This window comes from Mangifera indica, chromosome 20 (assembly GCF_011075055.1).
Source record: "Mangifera indica cultivar Alphonso chromosome 20, CATAS_Mindica_2.1, whole genome shotgun sequence".
NCBI lineage: Eukaryota > Viridiplantae > Streptophyta > Magnoliopsida > Sapindales > Anacardiaceae > Mangifera > Mangifera indica.
The window spans coordinates 11,867,462-11,887,734 of NC_058156.1; the positions used below are offsets into that span (position 1 = coordinate 11,867,462).

At 30.8% G+C, this 20,273-nt stretch overlaps 4 protein-coding genes across 6 annotated transcripts; 2 read left to right on the forward strand and 2 right to left on the reverse strand.

Moving 5' to 3' along the window:
* Window positions 1-747: 747 nt before the first annotated feature.
* On the forward strand, window positions 748-3,698 carry LOC123204461 (calmodulin-like). Its single transcript, XM_044621128.1, has 4 exons — window positions 748-958; window positions 1,841-1,998; window positions 3,001-3,081; window positions 3,313-3,698. The coding sequence occupies exons 1-4, from the start codon at window positions 880-882 to the stop codon at window positions 3,445-3,447; spliced, it is 453 nt and encodes a 150-aa protein (XP_044477063.1). The 5' UTR covers window positions 748-879; the 3' UTR covers window positions 3,448-3,698.
* A 1,415-nt stretch (window positions 3,699-5,113) lies between these two features.
* Window positions 5,114-5,941, reverse strand: LOC123204460 (zinc-finger homeodomain protein 10-like). Its single transcript, XM_044621125.1, has one exon. The coding sequence runs from the start codon at window positions 5,789-5,791 to the stop codon at window positions 5,273-5,275; it is 519 nt and encodes a 172-aa protein (XP_044477060.1). The 5' UTR covers window positions 5,792-5,941; the 3' UTR covers window positions 5,114-5,272.
* A 4,916-nt stretch (window positions 5,942-10,857) lies between these two features.
* On the forward strand, window positions 10,858-12,487 carry LOC123204458 (protein BASIC PENTACYSTEINE3-like). 3 transcript variants are annotated; one of them, XM_044621123.1, is made up of 2 exons: window positions 10,858-11,133; window positions 11,383-12,487. In XM_044621123.1, the coding sequence occupies exon 2, from the start codon at window positions 11,476-11,478 to the stop codon at window positions 12,301-12,303; it is 828 nt and encodes a 275-aa protein (XP_044477058.1). In that variant the 5' UTR covers window positions 10,858-11,133; window positions 11,383-11,475; the 3' UTR covers window positions 12,304-12,487. The 3 variants fall into 3 exon arrangements, with proteins under 3 accessions (XP_044477058.1, XP_044477057.1, XP_044477059.1); XM_044621122.1 differs by having other exon boundaries at window positions 10,862-11,133; window positions 11,445-12,487; XM_044621124.1 differs by having other exon boundaries at window positions 10,864-11,133; window positions 11,618-12,487.
* A 4,138-nt stretch (window positions 12,488-16,625) lies between these two features.
* On the reverse strand, window positions 16,626-18,665 carry LOC123204157 (zinc finger protein SHOOT GRAVITROPISM 5-like). The gene is made up of 3 exons (XM_044620739.1): window positions 18,329-18,665; window positions 17,838-18,237; window positions 16,626-17,590 (listed from the first exon to the last, which is right to left on the reverse strand). The coding sequence occupies exons 1-3, from the start codon at window positions 18,441-18,443 to the stop codon at window positions 16,783-16,785; spliced, it is 1,323 nt and encodes a 440-aa protein (XP_044476674.1). The 5' UTR covers window positions 18,444-18,665; the 3' UTR covers window positions 16,626-16,782.
* Window positions 18,666-20,273: the final 1,608 nt, after the last annotated feature.

Below are 20,273 nucleotides of genomic sequence, written 5' to 3' on the forward strand. Positions count from 1 at the left end.
AGCTTGCCAATTGTATAAAATATGTCAATTTGACAACCAAAAAGAAAACTCTAAAATACAATAACCACCACTATAAATAATAACAACTACCTAAATAAAAAAAAACATAACAATGAAAATGATCAAATGAATAAGAATATAATAAAATGGTTAAATTACTGTTTGTATCAAGTAAAACTCGATTAAATTATTGTTACATCGAACTCGAACTTATTATAAATAATAAATCTTTACAAAATTTAAATTTTACATTTAAATCCTTTAAGATTTTATTATTTATTTAAAATAAAAAGGGGTAATAGATTAACATACAAATTATAAGGTTTAATTATAATTTTTGAGTCAAACTTAGATAAATCGGTTATATCTCAAAGTCAAACCTCCAATCCCCAAGCTTATCAATCTTGAGCTGGAATTTGACATAGATCCAATCAACTGAGCCTGAATCTCATCACACGACTTGGCTTGGCTACTACGGCTCTTGTGAGAATGGTCTGCTTTTAGTCGAAGAAATTGACATGAAGTTTTGCAAGCTGGTCAAAATTCAAACCCTAATACGTCATTTTGTGCATAAAAATAAATAAAATATTAAAATTAATATTTGAAAAAAGGTTGTCACAGTTTCTGAAATTCCAATTTTAACCTTGGACTAGAACGGGACTCCGTGATGGGTCATTGAATCACCGTTTAATATTTTGGGTCAGCACGTTCTTACCGTCAGATCTCACAAAAGAATCTGACCTTTACTCGAAGACGAAGCGAGCAACTTGTATAAGAGTCGTGGGGACAACACCACAATTTTTTGCGCTCTAAGCTCTGCCTAACAGATTTTTTCAATTTTCTTTCACAGACTCTGAAGAAACTTAAACGAAGACGAAGATGATGACCGAGCAATTAACCGAGGAACAGATCGCCGAGTTCAAAGAAGCCTTCAGCCTCTTCGACAGAGACGGCGATGGTATATTTTCTTCATTTCCTTTGTTATATAAATTCTCGCTTCACCGCGGCATGAGGCAGACACCTGCTTCGTACTTTTAGTATCACCGGATCTCTACGAGTTCGTATATTCATATTGCTGGATCTTCTTGTGTTCGATTTTTCATCTGTCCTTTTGTTTTTTTAAGTTTTAGGCTCAATGAAACATGTACTTGATGCTTAAAATCATGGTTATTAGTATATTAAGATACACCATGTGCATCTTATCATCCAATACATATTATATTTTTGATACATATTATAAGGTGTATAAAATGGTTACTGAATATAGAAAATTATATTTTCGATACACAGTATAATATAATACAAGATTCGATTACTATACTTAACATGTGTAAATTCTACGCTCATCACAACATATGTAGTTTGTATATTTTGAACTGCTGGACCTTCTTGTTTTCGTATTTTTCATTTTTCTTTTTGTTATTAAATCCTATGCTTGATGCAATGAGACATGTAGTTCGAATTTAATTTGTACTTTTAAAATTACTGAATCTTCACAGCATGGAAAGTGTGTTCACATTTTGTTTTTTAATGGTTAAGAACACAGAAGAATGAAATGATTCTAGAATTCATCTAGGTAAGTTAAATCTGGATGCGGATCAGGAATTGTTTCTTTATCTTAATCAAAAGGTGTAGAGAGTTCTGGTTTGGGAATTTATGTCTCAGTTTTTTTTAAAAAAAAAAGCTAAAAATTCTGATGTTTTAATTTGGAAGTTTTACATATTATTTAATAGCATGTTTAAATTGTAAGAATATGGATTATTGACTGCTTTTTTGATAGCTCACTTGTTGGAGATGGTGAAGGAATGATTTGTTTCTAAGTTATGATATGTTTGTATAGGCTGTATCACTACCAAGGAGCTGGGAACGGTGATGAGATCTCTGGGACAGAATCCAACTGAAGCTGAACTCCTGGATATGATCAGTGAAGTGGATGCTGATCAGAATGGCACAATTGATTTCCCTGAATTCTTGAATTTGATGGCACGCAAATTAAAGGTGAGAGAGCTCATGTTAAGGAACTGTAAAAGGGGTCATGAAAAATTGGTAGTGGAGTTGTTTTTGATCCTTCTCTCTGTATGCTGTCATGGTTCCAGTTATTTAATCTTTGAGGCTTCCTTGTTTTGGATGAATGTTGTGATGTTCTTTTTTCAGTTATTTTACATTCATCAATGTCCGTGTGCTATTTTGTAACTGTTTTGAGAATTATTGTCAACAACATTCCCCTTTACCATTTTACCCTTAATTTGAATTACATTTATTGGATTATACTATGTTGCTAATCTTATAATGTTACCAGAACACTTTAATTGTGGGTCATTTTGATTAACATTGAAAGTCAACTTGTTATGAAGTCGTGCTTAATTGAAAAAAGAAACAAAATTATTTTGGTGTGATGTTAACACATTTATGCACTGATGTTCTTTTTATGTTGAAATATTTCTACATTTTGGTTACGTATAATGTGTGTTTGTGCATGATAAACCAAAGTTCATTGAATTGGTCCTGGAGCATTGTGAAGAAAAATACACACTCTCCTAGTGAGTAATGTCAATTGATTAATGATGTCTGTAAGTTGGTGTATTTATCAGTTTTTGTCTTACAAAATAAACTAACTATGCTTTAAATGGTCCCCTGGTACAGTATTCATATTGTCACTGAATAACATGTTTACTCTTTGGAAACCAAATTTGAAAATGCGGAGGTCCAAAATGATGGCACTTCTGGCTAGAAAATTCCTTAATCTTAAGTGCCTTCTATGATGCTCTGCAATTGCATCACAATGTTTACTTATCCCTGTGGTTGATGCCTGTCCACAATAATTGCAAATATTTATGCAGAATCTTTTCTTGAGAAATATTTTTTTCTCAATTAAAATTCTATAGTTAAGTGTGTTTAACTTTTGGGCTGTAGTAGCTGTAATTTTTTGGTTGAAATTTTCATCATGTCTGGGCAAGTAAAGCGTTGTAATTATGTATTATTGTGTTTATTTTTCTGAAGGATACTGATTCTGAGGAGGAACTGAAAGAAGCCTTCAAGGTTTTTGATAAAGATCAAAATGGTTTCATTTCTGCTGCAGAGGTATGTTATGAGTAAGAAGAAGCAATCTAGACAATACACTGTAATTCATACAGAACCAAAAGAAAAAAAATTAAGACTGAAGGAAGAAATCGATTGTAATATGATTGAACTGAAAATGAGACATAATTCCTTTTGTATCTGTGCCTGAATGCATTCAGGTTTAAGAACAAAATACCTGTTTTGGATTCATTTACCAGTCTTAATGGTTCTTGTGACTTCAAAATTGTGCAGCTTCGACATGTCATGGCAAATCTTGGAGAGAAGTTGACAGATGAAGAAGTCAAGGAGATGATCCAAGAAGCGGATGTTGACGGTGATGGTCAGGTGAATTATGATGAGTTTGTTAGGATGATGCTTGCAAAGTGATTGCAATTTCATTGGGTTGAACACAACATAAAGTTATGGATAGTTTCGAATGTTTCCCTTTGGATTTATTAGTTGCTATGCTTGTTGATTTGGAGTGTAGTTTTATTAACTTGCATTACGATGAATATTTAGCTGTTTCTTCATTTTTGTTTATCTTCGTCTGTTTCCTATAGTTTGTTCACATTTCAAAATTATGGTTCCTGTTTTGATACTCAGTTTCATGTATTTCAATATTATGTGAATGTTGATGCCGTGAAAGTCTAGATCTGGTAGGGCTCTACCTGATTGATCATATTTGCATCTCTGAATAACATGCCCTATGATATGCAATGTCTTTGACTCTATGAGCTTAACTTCCTTAGCTTAGGCTGTTATTACCATCTAGAATCTATGGTTGAATTTTACATGGGAAAGTTCTCAACATAAGTTTTTCGACAATTAAGTTGCAATTAACGGTTTTGTTCCAGTCATATGGAACATCCATAGATGTGGTGTTAGGAGTCCAGGAGTCAAGTCTGAATATTTCCCAATATGTTTAGAAAACATATCACATGGTTTGATTGATTTCAAAGCTCTTTTTTCTTTCTCGACAAGTTGGATCATAATTTCTGCCTCTGGTTGTCCCAATGTATTCATTTTTGTTGTGTGGGGTTGCCAATTGTGCTGGATGTTTGTGACTTGACACTAGCCATGATTGACCTATAAGGGCTGGTCCAAAGACGAACCCATGTGTATTCTTAAGAAATATTGTATATACTAACAAAATAGGTATTAATGTTGATTTGGCTTTATGTGATTTAGTAATTTAATTGTTTTCTTAATAAGGAGTGATACTATGTGTACTTAAAAAGAAATTATAACCAAATTATCCTCCTCCCTCTTTCCTTCTTCAGTGGAAACACGAGAGTACAAACCACGAAAAGCTTTCAAGACACACTGAGAAGAAGAAAAAAACACAACTCCTTGTTTGTGAACTTTAGGAAAATCACACCTAAAAGCTAGTTGTTCAAATTAAAAAGTTGAAAACTATATGGATCTCGTTTCAGAAACTCATGTTCTTTTATATGGGATTTAAATCTCATATTTTACATTGAAGATCGTTTATGGTAAATTTAGGAGTGACAACGCAGGTTAATTGTATTGTATGTTCACACATTTTTTTAATCCTATTATGTAAGTTTTTCCAATGCCATAAAAAACACTAGAAATCCCCTTGTAAATCCCAACTCAAAACTAAAATCCCTAGAAAACCCTATATATCTTAGGAGAAAAAAAACCACAAATAATAAACTTTGATAATATAAGTTTTTACATGCTCAATTTGAGTTAGAGTTTACCTATTTTTTGGATTTTTTAGATTTTAACAATTCTTTCTTTTTTTTAGATTTCTTTTTTATGTTAATTCAAATGAGTTAAATTTGATCTCAAATCAGTTGTTTTAAATTTAGATGATTCTTTTTTTCGAATGAATCAGATGTATTCTTAAACTGACTGTTATGGATTCGAACTGAGTTTGAGTAAAACTTTAATTAGGTGATACTAGGCTTAAATCCTAACTTACATAAATCTAAAAGGGTTCTTCAATCTCTAAATTGCAAAAGCAAATCACATTAAGCTTATCTCTCAATATATATGAACAACATTCATAACAAGATCAAAAAGAAAATAAAAAACACTAATTATTATTTTCTAAAATTTTCTTGTTAAACAGATACACCAAGATACTCATACAAGAACCAAAAAAAAAAAAAAAAAGAAAGAATTAAGTGGAAATTAAAAAAAATAAGAAATTGCACACACAAAAAGAAAATCTCCAATTTGCCCTCTACCGATCCGTAGTAAGGGAAGAAGCATTTCCAGTTGAAGCTGAAGAAGAAGAAGAAGCGTTCTTATGATTATGCATCCACACTTTAAAGACCTGTCTGCTCACTCCAACTCCTCTGCAAAATTTCTCAACTTCATCTTCTTCATCTTTTCTTTGCAATTTCCACCCCAACTTTTCCGCAAACTCCAGCATTTTCTCCTTCTGTTCCGGGCTAAACTTGGTCCTGAACCTCTTTTTCACACTCCTCTCGGCCGTCTCCGGCGACCCCACCACCATCTGTGGCCTCCGGGCCCCGCCTTCAGTGTACTCCATTATCTCCATTGAGGCGTTGACGGCGTCGCTGCGGGTGTAGCTGAGCTTGCGGTGGAAGTTGCGGTGGCATCCACATGCAGCGCAGTTTAGAGAAGTGGGAGATGAGTCGTCCAGCGTGAACTCGCCGCAGCCGTCCGTGGCGTAGCTGCCGAGACTCGCTGCATGGTTCCTTAAACACTCTCTGTAATTGTGCTGATCTTTCTCCATCTTCCTCCCTCTCTCTCTCTCTCTCTCTCTTTGTTTTTCTCTTTCTTTGTGTGTAAGATTGTTTTCAAGTGTCCATATTTGAAGGGTGAAGGTTTATTTTCCTTTTATCCTTTCATTTGATATTTACATGCTCAAATTACATATACAGAAAAGGGGGGAGAGAGAGAGAGTGTTTGCATAATGAGAATTTAAAGTTGGATTTGAACGGAGTTGATTTGATCTCGAAAACCAACTTAGCATGACTTGAATATATTAATATCAAACTCAAGTTGAGACCCTGAGAGGGTCTTTTTTAAAACTAAATTGAACTAGAGCTAAATTTGATTCGGTGTGACTTGTTAGTTCAATAATGCCTCAATTCGATTCAAATTTAATTCATTGTTCGATTTGAATCATGTCAAGATAAAACGATATTGTTTTACATAATAATATATTATTAGATAAAATAACTTTGTTTTGTTAATAAGTCATAAATTCAAATTAAAAATTTAAATCATGAACTCAAATCAAGTTTTAAACTTCAAACTTCGGAACTAAGTTGAGCTTAAGTCAAGAAATGTTTGAACTTTGTTCATATCGTATTCACTTTTAAATAAATAACAATATTTAAATGTATTGAACTATCACTTTTTTTTATTGAACAAACTAAACTTTATTTTTATTTTTATTTTTTTTAAGTGGTTGAACTTTCAAAATTTCTTATTAGAGGAACCAAACTTTTAAATTTGTCTATTAGAGAGACTAAATTTTCATTATTTTATATTGAAGTGATCAAACTAATCACTTTAATTCTAAAATAAAATAAATAAATAATTATAATTATCTTTATTTAGTAGCTTTAATAAAAAATAATAAAAAGTTAATTTTTTTTATAGGAAAATAGGAGAATCCGAGTTTTTTGATAAAAAAATCCAAGAGTTCATTTTCATATAAAACACAATAATTGGGGTAGTCCAAGGTGTTGTTACCCTTTGTAGATTGTCAATGGGCAAAGCCAATTTGTAGGGGGGGAGTGTTTACCATAATGTTATTATGAGAGGGTAAAATGTAAGGTTTAGGGTTATTGTTCAAATTTTGATCACAATTTGAGGGTTAGTATTCTTCGAACAAGTAATATTCGTATTGAGTGAGTTGGGTTTGAGCTCAAGAATTAGGTTTTTTTTTTTTTTTTATATAAACGAATCGAATTTGAATATATTTGAATATTTGTATTGAGTCAATTTGAATTAAATCAAAGTTAAATTATTTTCAAATTGAATTTAAGTCTTAATTCATTAATCTCAACTTGATTTCACGTTAGTTTTTTAGATTTAAATCAATTCAAATTAGACCTTATTCGAAGTTGATTCAAATTGAATCTAAAGTAGAACTGTTTTTTAATCAAGTTCGAGTTTTAATACACCGATCTCAAATTGAACTTTGTATAGATTCGATTCAGATCAAACTCATGCTTAGGTAAATGATTTGTTAAATTTCTAGATAATATTATGAAATCGACATCACAATAAATGAGTTGTTGATGTTGTTGTTGTTGTTGGGGACTTTAAAATATGGTATGAAAAAACAATATTACGAAGAATGGGATGGCATTTTGCAATTAAAAATGTTAGGGATTTTTTAGTAGATATCAAATTCTTTCACCACAAACTCCACGACAAGCTGGGAACATGTCACGTCCACTTTGAATTTTGCATTCTCTTTATTTTCAACAATGAAAATCATATAAAACATTTAAAATTAGTCTAAATTTGAGTCAAATCAATGTAATTTTTACTTTAATGAATCAAACTCGAATTAAGATAATTTCAACTTAATTATTTTAATACTGTAAATTTTTCTTTTTTGACCATTTTTTATATTTTTTTGATGATTTTCTTTCTTTTTCCATAATTTTTTGACTTTTTTTTAATAATTTTTTTCCTTAATCTTCAACCATTTAATTTTTTTTTCTAGTGTTTTCTAACAATTTCCTATGATAATTTCATTGTGAGCTCAATTTGAGTTGAATTTTTTAAATTTAAATTGAACTAAAATTGATTTATATTCAAATATGTTTTATTAGAGAAAATGAACGTATATATATCTATATTTATGTGTGCCCCCGAGTGTCTGCGCGTGTGTATATATATATATATGAATGATGAAATTTCGATAATTTTTTTTATAAGGAAGGTGTTTAGCAATTTTCATATTTTCAACAAGAACTTTTGATAAAATTTAAAAAGTTGGGGAGATTAGTTTGTATAATCTCTTTTTTCAAATCTATATAAGTATTCTTATTGATATAAATGTTTGAATCATTAAAATCGCGATTGAATAGACATTACCTAACAATTTTATTTCAACATTTTATCATGAATATATAGATTTTAACTATATATATATATCCATTAAATAATTTTTTTCCTTATTTATCTAATATTTTTTTTGCAAATAAAATTAAATAAATAATTTGTTTAATTATGAAAGCTAGTTTTAAAATAATAAAAAACCGTTATTCAATATTAAAAAAATTATAGAAATTATGAAATAATGATTCATATTTTTCTATCATAACTTCTAAATAAGATAATACGTTATTTGTGTTTTATTGTAAACTATATACTTATATAACATCTCTTCACTAGTCATTGACCAAACCTACAAAATGGTATGCACTAGTTTGTTTGGAAAAAAGTTTTTTTGAATAACAAAATAAATAATAAATAGAGAACACCTTATTTGCAAATCAGAAAAAAAAAAAAAAAAGAAGTAAAGGGTTGAAGGGTACTAAATAATAATAATGTCAAAGACGAATTTAAAGCTGTAGGGGGGACCCCTGAAGAGTATGGGGCGTTGATTCAATAATTGCCTTTGGGAATAGAGAAAATTTGAAGTCTTTCGGAATTTCATAATTGGGAATGCACTGCTCATTCAGAGGAATCTTAGGTCTATCACACTTCAAATTATAATTTTCTTGGTTCAAATATGATGCAAAGATGAAACCCTTCAACCCCAAGGGATGGCTTCTAAGGTGAAGATTTTGGATTTAAGTTTCTCAAACACTATATTAAAATAAAACTCTTAATTTATCTGATTTAATAATTATAGGGTCAATTCTTGAATATAAAATTTAACTTATTCGATGTGATTGATTCTCTTTAAAGAGACAGTCTAACTCTTGTAAAGTTTATTTATATTTGTTAATGTCTATAATTTGTGCATATAATATTGTTTTGTTAATGATTTTAACATGTATGATATAAATACAGGTTGACTTTTTAACTATCTTATATATAAGGTAAATTTATATGAGCAAAACAAATTTATAAGATGATCACACATACTATAAAATACCAAATTAAATAAATTTAGGGTTACCATAATACTTGATGTGTCATGCCTTTTGAATAGCTAGAGTTCCTAAATTTTTACGATGCGATGACCAAATCTTCCTCTTCTTAAATTTTAATGAGTGATGACTTTCAATAGTAATGTTATTATATTAGGTTTACAAAGGAAACCTAGTTAATATATAATATATTATTAAACTCTCGTATCAAAAGTTCTAATAAACCCTAGAATCCACTACTTTGACAATTAAGTGTAGTGGGTAGTCTTGAATGATCACATTTAACACATCCGTAAACTTTCATTGGTATATTCATTTATAATGTTGGCCCACATTTAAAAATTTTCCAACATCTTAAGCATATGAGATACAAACACATGTTTCAATGACCCGTGATAAAATGAATATATAATAAATGACTGATGTAAAATAAAGATAAATCAGTGTAAGAATAAATTGTGATGTTAGGTGGGGAATTTACATTGATACAATCAAAATTTTAACTCTTAAACATTTTGTAATAAAGTAATATTATATGTACTAATAATAATATCAATTTATATATTAACGATAATATATCATTTTGTGATTAAATGATATTTTATATTTAATTTAAAATCAATCAATTATATAATGATATATCATCTTTTAATATACAAAAATAGTACAAACACAATGACAAAAGTTTATTGGTTGACATATAATTTATTATAATTCAAAATTATTCAATAACATAATGATATATCATCGTAAAAAAGATAATAGAAGAAAGGGGTTGGCATGGGAGGGAAGAAATAGTGGCGTGAGGTTAGGTGGGGAAATGGGCAGCAGAAGTTTGCTGGCTGTTCACTTGATATGTCGGGGAAATGCACTAACCCTTTTATGGCCCTTTGCTTCTTTCCAATGTCAAGTCACTATTGTTACCTTTAATTTTATGTGACCACAAACTCTAGGTGCCCTCAAATTTTATTTTTTTAAAATAAAAAACCTCAAAGTAAAAGAAAATTACAAAAAAAATTGATGAAGAATCCTTATCAAAATCCAAAATTGTGTCCATTATCCATATGGGCTGCAACAATTAATAGTTCTTTCAAAAAAAAAAAATTCAAATCATCAATACACATTGGGTTCTTTGAGCTCACTAACAAAATTTTTTATTTTAAGAATAAATTTTCATGTTATAATACATTAATATATTTTTGACACATAATTTAAGTATATAGATGATGTATTATTATATGATTAAATATTATTTTTCAACCATACTATCTAATGTATAAAACTTATACTAAACTATTAATATTTTGTGATAAAATTCTTTATTAAAGTGTAGAATTTGATTATACATGAATAACGTCATTATAGTATTGGTTAGAAGTCATCAAAGGTAAAGCCCCTACAATGGAGGTTAAGGGGCAGAACCCTTATGGAATTCATTTGTATTGACGTTGTTTTAAATTCTTATATAAATATGTCATTATATATCTTATATCTTGTAATTATAAAAATAAATAAGAAACCTAATTAGAAATGTTCATAAGGATTTTTAATTTTTAGCTAGATTCCTCTCCTAACGGTGGTGTTCCAGTTTTGTGTATTGAGTCGTTCCAAAAACATTTTGAAAAAGATTGACAGATTATAATATGACAAAGGAAAAAACTGGAGACGGACAGAGAGCGGATGAAAAGATCCAAATTTTATGGCCGTAACAAACTGACCAAGATTCTCTCGTGACTTTTGTCTGACTAGAAATCAATATTGACATCAATGGATGATAATAAAACAAAATTCAAAATAAAGGATCGAATAAATTTTCATTCTTGGGAATTGGGATGGGAATAAACTCTTATAATGGAGAAAAAAATATTGTTTTAAGAGCATCACCAGAGGGATTTACAGCACTACATGTATAACAGTATAAGTATTTTATTTTATTATATATTGAAAATTAACAAAATAGCACTTCTGTGCCTCGCCACTCCGACTCCAACCGAGGAAGAGTCTTGAAACAGTAAGCTTCTTAACCTTCTACATTCTGGAGTCTCTTGACTCAAATCTTTAATATTTGTTATTGTGTTATAGTAGATTTTGTGTTTTTTATCTTGTATCTGTAACCTAGATGGATTTTAGTTGAAAAAAAAATTTGTGGGTATTTTAGATTTAATGTTTTTTTCACTAATATTGTTGATTTCTTTCTGCTAGAGCTTCAATATATGAGTTTCTTTTGCTGTTTTGTGTATTTTGTTTCTGAGTTTGTTAGGTGAAGGAGGTTTTGTAGATGGACTGTGTGAAATTTTGATAAAGTTGGATTTGTATTTGCAGTTTTGTGGGTTTGTATTTTTATTTTTAGATAATGGAAGGAGATGATAGTTTGGATATTAGCAGTTGGGGTTACTATGAGCCAACTACCTCCTTTAAAAGTCATATGGTTGGACAGTTTTTGCCACTGGGTATGCCTGATAAGTCTCTTGTTCCTGCTCGAAATGCTGGTGCAGTAATGGCGAGTGCCACCGGAGGGTTTGATGAGAGGGACATGTACTCCATGGAGTATTTGAGGGATGTTTGGATTAGCCAGAGGGAATGGCTTGTCAATGTGTTGCCTGGAAATTTGGATTTTGGCATTGTGCCGGAGATGTCTACGGATCATTGTATGCAGATTGATCAAGTAACCAAGTGTAGGGATGAGATGGTTGGTCAAGTAGAAGATGCAGTTTGTGAAAAGGATAGTGGCACTACTAGGAAAAAACAGAGCCCCAAGGTGCCAAAATCTCCAAAAAAAGCTAAGCAAGTCCCTCAAGTGTCGAAAGCAGAGAATGGTTCTGCGGCTCAACGAGCAAGGTTGAAAAGGAAACCAGCAGAAATTGTGATAAATGGGGTTGATATGGACATTTCTAGTATTCCCATACCGTTTTGCTCTTGTACTGGAATGCCTCAGCAGTGTTACCGCTGGGGCTGTGGCGGGTGGCAATCTGCATGTTGTACAACAGCATTGTCATTGTATCCCTTGCCAATGAGTACCAAAAGGCGAGGAGCGAGGATAGCTGGGAGAAAAATGAGTTTAGGAGCTTTTAAGAAGGTTCTGGAGAAACTCGCAGCTGAGGGTTACGACTTTTCTAATCCTATCGATTTGAAGACTAATTGGGCTAAACATGGTACGAATAAGTTCGTCACCATTAGGTAGATGCAATTCTTGGATCCAAATACTGGTATACCCTTGTATTCTGCATGTTTCTCTTGTCTAGATATTTGTATCTAGCTATCTGATGAGTTTTCAGAGGCAGTTTATGATCTTTGAATTTTCTCAGGCATGTAGAATGTTCTTCGAATTGTACCTTTTCAGAATGTATGCGAATATGTTCTCTTCACTGTTTGTAGTTTAGGAACATTGATCTATGCAGGATTCAGGGTTTCAAGTTAAGAACAGAATGCCGTCGTAAAGATTAATTTTTTTACTTGTCACAACAATAAAAATTTTCTTGTCACCATCTTTTGCATATCTAGGTACATATTGACATGTTTTATTTCATTGTTTTATGTTTTTATTGGATGATCTTCACCAATTTTGTCCCGTATCTATAAAAGAAAGAATCGTTTCTTATCAAATCGGGATCATATTGTCAATGCAATTTTTGTGTTATTAGTATAATTAGAATGTGAATAAATCTTGAGAATCATATTTGAATTCAATTTGCTTAGATGCAATATCTCCATGTAAGTCCAACTTTTTATCCTATCATTATAAAAGACCGCCACAGAGGTAGGAACATTGAAGAAAAAATTTACGTGAATTAGTTTGAAAGTGAAACATCTACAAACCACACAATCGAAGTTGAATCCAACCCTCCTTTATGACATAAACTCTATTGAAATACTTTTCTTATAGATCAATAACATATCTGTTGACATAGTTTTTCAATTATTGAAACATCGAAGAATGTATGTGTCCATTTCTCACATACATTCTTAATTAATCATTATTGTACCCTATCTTCCTCAATACGTAAAATTGCCTATATATTATTTGTTGGTGAGGTGATGACTAACGACAATGTAGCCAGAACATGGCATAATAAAATTTGAAAAAAGAAGTACAAAATTTTTGTCAAATTAGACATAATTATAGAAGAAGGTACCAAAGGCCCCTGCGGAGTGAAGAAGATGAAGAATAAAATGGCGAAAGCTCTCAAACATTAGGCCCGTCGGGCCCTGCAAAAACCCATTGGCTTCTCACATTGTAATCACCATTTCTTGTTATTCAATTAGACCTATAACAACCCCATTTCGGCCTGTAGCGAATCCGACCTGAGGGAATCTTTTGTCAGGAAGTGTATATACATCTCCTTAATCATTGTTCTGAGACATTTCAGTCTGGACCTAATCAGAAAAATCTATATATACTTATAAAATATTAAATTAAATTAAGATTACAAAAATGTTTGGAGGGTCGTGTTTTTTAATTTATAAAACTTATGAAATTATCTACATTAAAATTATTAATTTTCTGATAAATTATAATTTTTAATGAGTAAAGTTGTGTGTTTTCAGAGAAAAGACTCTCATCAAAAGTCTAAAATCTATAACACCTATATTGAGATCTCAAAATCTATATATAAAATATAAAATATAAAATAAATTAAATTAAAATTCTAAAAATATCCGAAATGTCATGTTTTCTGGATCCATAAAGTTTATGAAATTATTAACATCGAAGGTTCCTAAAACCTTATTAAATAATGACATTCAATGGAAAAAGTTGTACATTTCGAAGCGGAGACCCTTATCAAAAGTTTAAACACCTTAACACCTATATTGACGTAGTTTGCTTAGATTATAATATGTAAAGTTTTATATTTCTCAATTAGTTAAATTCATTTATAAATTATCGTTGAACTACTAAATTATCTAATTTTTTAAAATAAAAATTATAATTAATAAGGTGGCATTAGAAAAAATTTCTAAGTGCATATGCATTGATTTAATCATTATATGTACATATTTACTATATATATATAAATCTGATACACTTGATCCCAGTAGTACAATAAATATGGGTATCTAACATTATAATGTTACATGTATATAAATTAGTATATATATGATATATCATTATATGATTAAATATTATTTTATTATTAATTTAAAATTATTTAATCGTATAATAATATATTATCTATATATCTGTTTAAATATTAAAAAATATACGTATATAATTATATATATATTTTTAATGGATATTGAATGACAAAAATAACTTTGACAAGCGGACCTTTTCCGTCTATCTATTTACTTTGCATACAAAAAAGTGAAGAAAGAGAAGGATGGCAAGTTAGATTCATGATGAAGGTTGCATGGGATGCTGCTGCTGATGATGATGACGGTGATGAATAGTGAATGAATCAGGAGCCGTTGACTTGCAAAAGCAGGATTAATAATGCTCTTTCAGCTGTATGTTATCATGCTAAGCCATGCAGATCAAGTGATGGCTCTAGTCCAAGAGCTGTCAATTTCCGTACCTTTTTTAAAATTATTATTATTTGGTTCTGGATGCTATTTATTTTGTTGGGTAAGGATAGGAATATTTAATTTTGAATATTTAATTTTGTATTTAAATAATATATTATTATTTAATTAAATATTATTTTATTTTTAATTCAAAATAATTAATAAGTTTTTGACAGATTAATTTGTTAATTATATATATATTTTTATTTTTATTATATCTTTTAGATTTTTTATATTAATTTTTGTTCTTTTTATAAAAACAAAAATAAATAATTAATAAATTTAGATTTTCCACATTATCTTTTTGTTTTCTCATAAAATTAATAATAAATTTATTATTATTTTTTAAGTTTTCATCATATTAATAAATATTTTGGGATTTCTTGTATAGATTATTCGGATTCTCTATATAATAATAAATAATTAATAAATTTTTAAAAGGCACGTAGGGGGAGTAGGAATAGTAATCAATGGTAAGTTCACATGCTCCCAGAATTACAAAAGCTACGGCAAAGAAAAAGGCTTTAAAAGCTTCTGATTCCCGTGGCCCTTTTTTCATGTTGTTTTTTATGAGTCGGATTTTTTACTGTAGTTAAAAGTTTTCTTTTTTTTATTTATTTGGATTAAACAGATTACACCAAAAGAAAAAAAAAAAAATCTAAATACTGTCTAGTCTTGCCATCAGTGCACTAAATCAATCAATAACGTGACATTAATATGCATCAAATAATTATGTTTTTTTTAAATAAAAATTTTAAGATTAATTTAATTATATTAAATAGATAATATTTTATAATCAATCTTATAATTATTATATTAAATTATTTAAAAATTTGATTTTAATATACAGTTTCAAATTATACAATCTTGCTCGAACATCTCAGCAACCATCACCAGCAGCAATGACAATCTATCAGCTTTTTCATATTTCAACAGTTACCCAGGTAAATTTCACTTCTAACCCGATGAAAAAAAAAGGGTTTGAATGGCCCGTGCATAAATGGAAAGATGCTGCTGCGGCTTGGCTCTGATTCTGATGAAAAAGATTACATAGAGAAAATAGATTTTATTGACTGTGAACGAATGAGAGTTTGTTTGTGTTTTGATGGAGGAGTGAGAGAGAAGAGTCATGTCTGTCATTAACCTCTCCTACATCTTTGGCACTGAAAAACATGGCGTTTGCAACTTTACATTAATTTGAGGAGACCAAAACTGAATGCCGAAAAAGACATACCTGATTCCCTCTTTCTTCCTCCCTCCCTCTCCCTCTCTCTCTATTCATATTTATGAAAGTTATCGATAAATTTTGCTTCAGAACTATTCTTTAATGCTGAGTGAAACAGGTCACCCCCTTATTATATTTTCTGACCTCCTCAGCCAACAAAGATCCCCATATAGTCCAAACGAATAATCCAAAACTTGTGGCAGTTTTTCTCTCACCTCATTTAATCGAAATAGTTATTAGGATCCCATCGTCCCAGTTTTATATGAAGCTTCTATGAGTGTGGTGTTTTTTTTTAATCTCTTCCCATAGTTTTTTTAGGTGTAATTCATATTATTTGATATTGAATTCATTATTACATAATTTAGATGTAATTATGTCATACGTTATATTATAATATTCATCCAAGATTAATAAAGAGTTTTTGCATAATCAACCCATATAAGTATTGAAGTTGTATAGTATAATAGTATATTAAAATCTACGTAGGTGTTAGGATTGTGAAATATAATAGTATGTTAAGATTCATATGACTTGGGGTGTTAGGATTGCAAGGGTTGATGGTATGTTGGAATTCCTCTGACTTTAGATACTAAAACTATGAAATATGGTAATATGTTATAACATTTATAATTTTGAATATTGAGATTATAAAGTATGATAATATATTATAATCCTTATAGTTTCGGATATTGGGGTTACCGAGTTCGATGATATATTAAGTTTCTTATTATTTTAAACTCTTTAATCTTAATGAATAATTTTTAAGATGGAGTTAACCAAACATCTATTAATAGTCCCACTAAATCATTATTATTGCTTGTTTCCAAGGTAACCCAGAACCACTTTTCATTTATAAAACAAATTTATCAATCAATAATAACACATTACACGAATTTCATAACACCCCACAAAGATTTATATCAAGTAAAATTTTTATGGATGATGTAGTAGTAAAGTTTTTCCTCCATTGTTGTCTTTGTTTATCACTTCACCTTCTGTTGCCGTGTAACTTAAACCGAAGGATTTCCCAAGGTGATCTCGAGGCAATATTCTTGTTTGGAAGTACTGTTGCCGGCAATTATGGCAAGTGATTCTCAACATTGTAGAATTGATTTGTTTGATTGCATGTTCTTTCAAAGATTGAGCTTTCTGCAACTGGGTTTGAGCTTGTTGCCTGATCCTTTTCGCATTCTCGAACTCTTGTTCAGCCAGCTCAATCTGTCTCTTCGCCGCCTGTCGAGCTTCTTCTGCATAAGCTTTCTCAGCCATGGCCAATCTCAGCTCTTCTCTCGCTTGTTCCTTCACCCTGGAAGCCACCATTGTCGATTTCTTCCCATTTGTGGTGCTTTCCCCTGGAGAGTTCGCCATTTTGCCTCCATCTTTTGATTCATTTTTGTGATCACTAAAATCTGATGAAACGATTGAGAGCTGCAACTGAGTGGAATGATTGCCATCATCAAAATAATTTGAAGAAGTAGTCAAAAGCTGAAGCTCCAAATTGTGATAATTTTCCTTCTTTTTCAAAGCCCTTTGATCTTCTTTACTAGAGCTCAAGAAAATGGCCTCCATTGTCGACTTAGCCACCATCAAATTCGGCCAAGGCGAGGTGGTGAAATTGGTCTCACTGGAAGGGCTTGGACTCGAAGCAGTTCTCGACAAGCAAGCCAACGCTTGTGGCTCCGGCGGCCGCAGACGCCCCATGCTGCTGCAAGCGTCTTGGTGCTCAATGAAGCTCTCAACTCTATATATCATAATTCCATGTACCAAAAGGATAAAAAACAAAGTCATTTGGATGAAGATAAACATATTTTGAAAGCAAAGTTCTGTTTTTTTTGCATCTGGGGACTCTAGAAATTTACTTAGAATTGAATTGTGAGTTATTACAATAAAACTAAACCTGTTGTGGTTGTGGGTCCCAAATCGTCGGACAGGTTCGGTTAAAAAAGAAAAGAAAACTCTGGAAATTTAAAGTTTGAATTGATTTTGACCTTGAGAAGACACGGCCACAATCACAGGAATGGCCCCTGGTGCCGCAGGTTTTGAGATGAGCTTTGTAATCCGACTGAACTGCATAGCCTTTGCAACATTTTTCACAGACCCACTGCTTGAAATTGCTGTGTTTTCTTCTGAAGTGTTTCTTGATGCCCACCAGGTCGCCGAGAGCGTGGCAAGGGTCATGGTGCAAACAGCTTGGCTCCGGGCACACAAACACTCGCTTTCTCACCACTGGCGTCTCTCTTTTCAGCAGCTTCCATGGAACCTTGTGCCTTCTTCTATGCATTTGCAGGTTTTGGTCTCGCTGAAAGCCCTGGTGGCAGATCTCACAGATGTAACGATCCGATTCCAGGAGAGTTTTCGGAGACAAAGAAATGACTTCTGCATCCGGATCTATATCCGGGAAAATTTCAGTTATCGGAAAAATGATCTGAAAAACGTATACAAAATGAAGAATAATTCAGAAGAAGAAATATGAACATACCAGGAGTCCCGGCTGGTCTTCTTTTTCTCTTGTTATTGTTAGTTCCATTCTCCGGGGAAGAGAATGGCGCAGAAGAAGGGATTGAGGAAGAAGAAGAAGTGTTATTGGTTAACATGGTGAGCAATTTAACTGCTTTAAGAATCAAAATATAACGTAAGATTTGGAGATTGAAAGAGAGAAGAAAGAAGGGTGAGGGAGAACATGAAGAAGAAGAAGCTTTTTCTTTGTCTTTCGGTTGAAGTTCAGCTTTCTTTTTAACTTTTGAAATAAGATTTTTCAGCTTTTTGGCAAATGGCTTTTTTCTTTCTTTCTTTGTTTCAGAGTCGTCCAGCTCTCATCTTCATCAGCCATCTGTTGTGTATATCGAAATATTGTATATATATATATATATTTTTTTATATCCAAAGGATTAAACATTATTTTTTTAATTGAAGTAACTGAATTTTTATTTTTATTTTTTAAAACAAAATTTTAGAATTTTTTTTATTAAAGTTCATTCGTTAATTGATAGCTTTAAATATTATGATTCGTAAACAAAAAACATGAGATAGAATATGAGATAAAGCCAATGAATCAATTAAAAGCTCGAAACTTTGATTCTCGTAAATTGAAAAAGAAGGTGAGTCATATGAGTATGAAGTTAAAGATTTTATATTAACAAACTCAAATTTATAGGTGTTCGGTTTGTTATATATATCAAAACGATATCTCTAATCCATCGTCCACAAGCATACAAAACCCTTGTAATAATTTAGAAATTTAATTTTTATTTTTAATTTTTGCATGCATAAATACATGCCAAGGCCAGCCTCTTCATATTGTTGTATGCACGTAGTAAGCCCTCTATTTTTCACTCTATTCAAAATGGGACAATCACAATTTAATCCCCAAAGTTTAGATTAAGTAACTTTTAGTCTTGCAAAATTTTTTAATGATATTTTAATTTCTAAAATTTAGGGTTAGATTCAATCGTCGAATAATAGTAGAGTTTGATTCAATTTAAGTTGAGTCTAAACAAAACTCAGTTCAAAATTAGTTTGAATATAAAAATGTCAATTTGAATTAATAAATTGAAATTTAAACTTAATTAAAAAATAATTTTATTTTAGATTTGATATGAACGATCAACTCAACTTTGATCAAACTTGGTTCTCTTGATCCAAACACAAATTCAAGTTTGACTAGTTTATATTAAATCAAATCCTAAACAATAGAGACTGAATCAACATTACAAGAACTAAAATATTACTATAAAATTCTACAAGAGTTCATTTTTTCTCATATTTTTGAGATTGAAATGCATTTTGATCCATAGATTTTGACATGACATTAGGGGTACTTTGGACTTAAAATTTTTTAATCAAATGTATATTTTAAGGACCTAAGTGTTTCTTTTAGATTATTTGGGGTCACATTCACTTAAATTACATATGAAGGACCACAAATATTGTCTTCGATCTTTTCGCTTGTATCTTCTTAGAGAAAGTGAAGTTACTAGAATGCCCCTTGCGGCTGATTGAATTAAATTCAAAGCAGCTTCTTTAAAGCATATTGAAGATGTGCTGTCACCTTCAAGGTTATAGCAGTCAATTGAAAACCATTCTTTACTTTTTTAAAATATAGCACAAAATAATAATTTAATAATAATAATAATAGCAATAATAAGAAGCTTATATTTATCTTTACAATAATTGAATTTTAAGTGATATTCATTTGTGCTACGTGGATTATCAAAATAAAATGATTAAAATTGTGGTTAGAATTTATTAGCATCACTTCCTTTGAAAGTATAGCAATGTTCCTAGATTCGGATTGAGTATTGACATGGTTAAAACCCTGATTTGCGAGTTGATTAATTAGATCGACGATATGAATGTTTAACATAAAATAGTTTTCAAGTTTCACTATGAATTTTAAAATTGAAATCTCTTTAATCTTAGTTTTT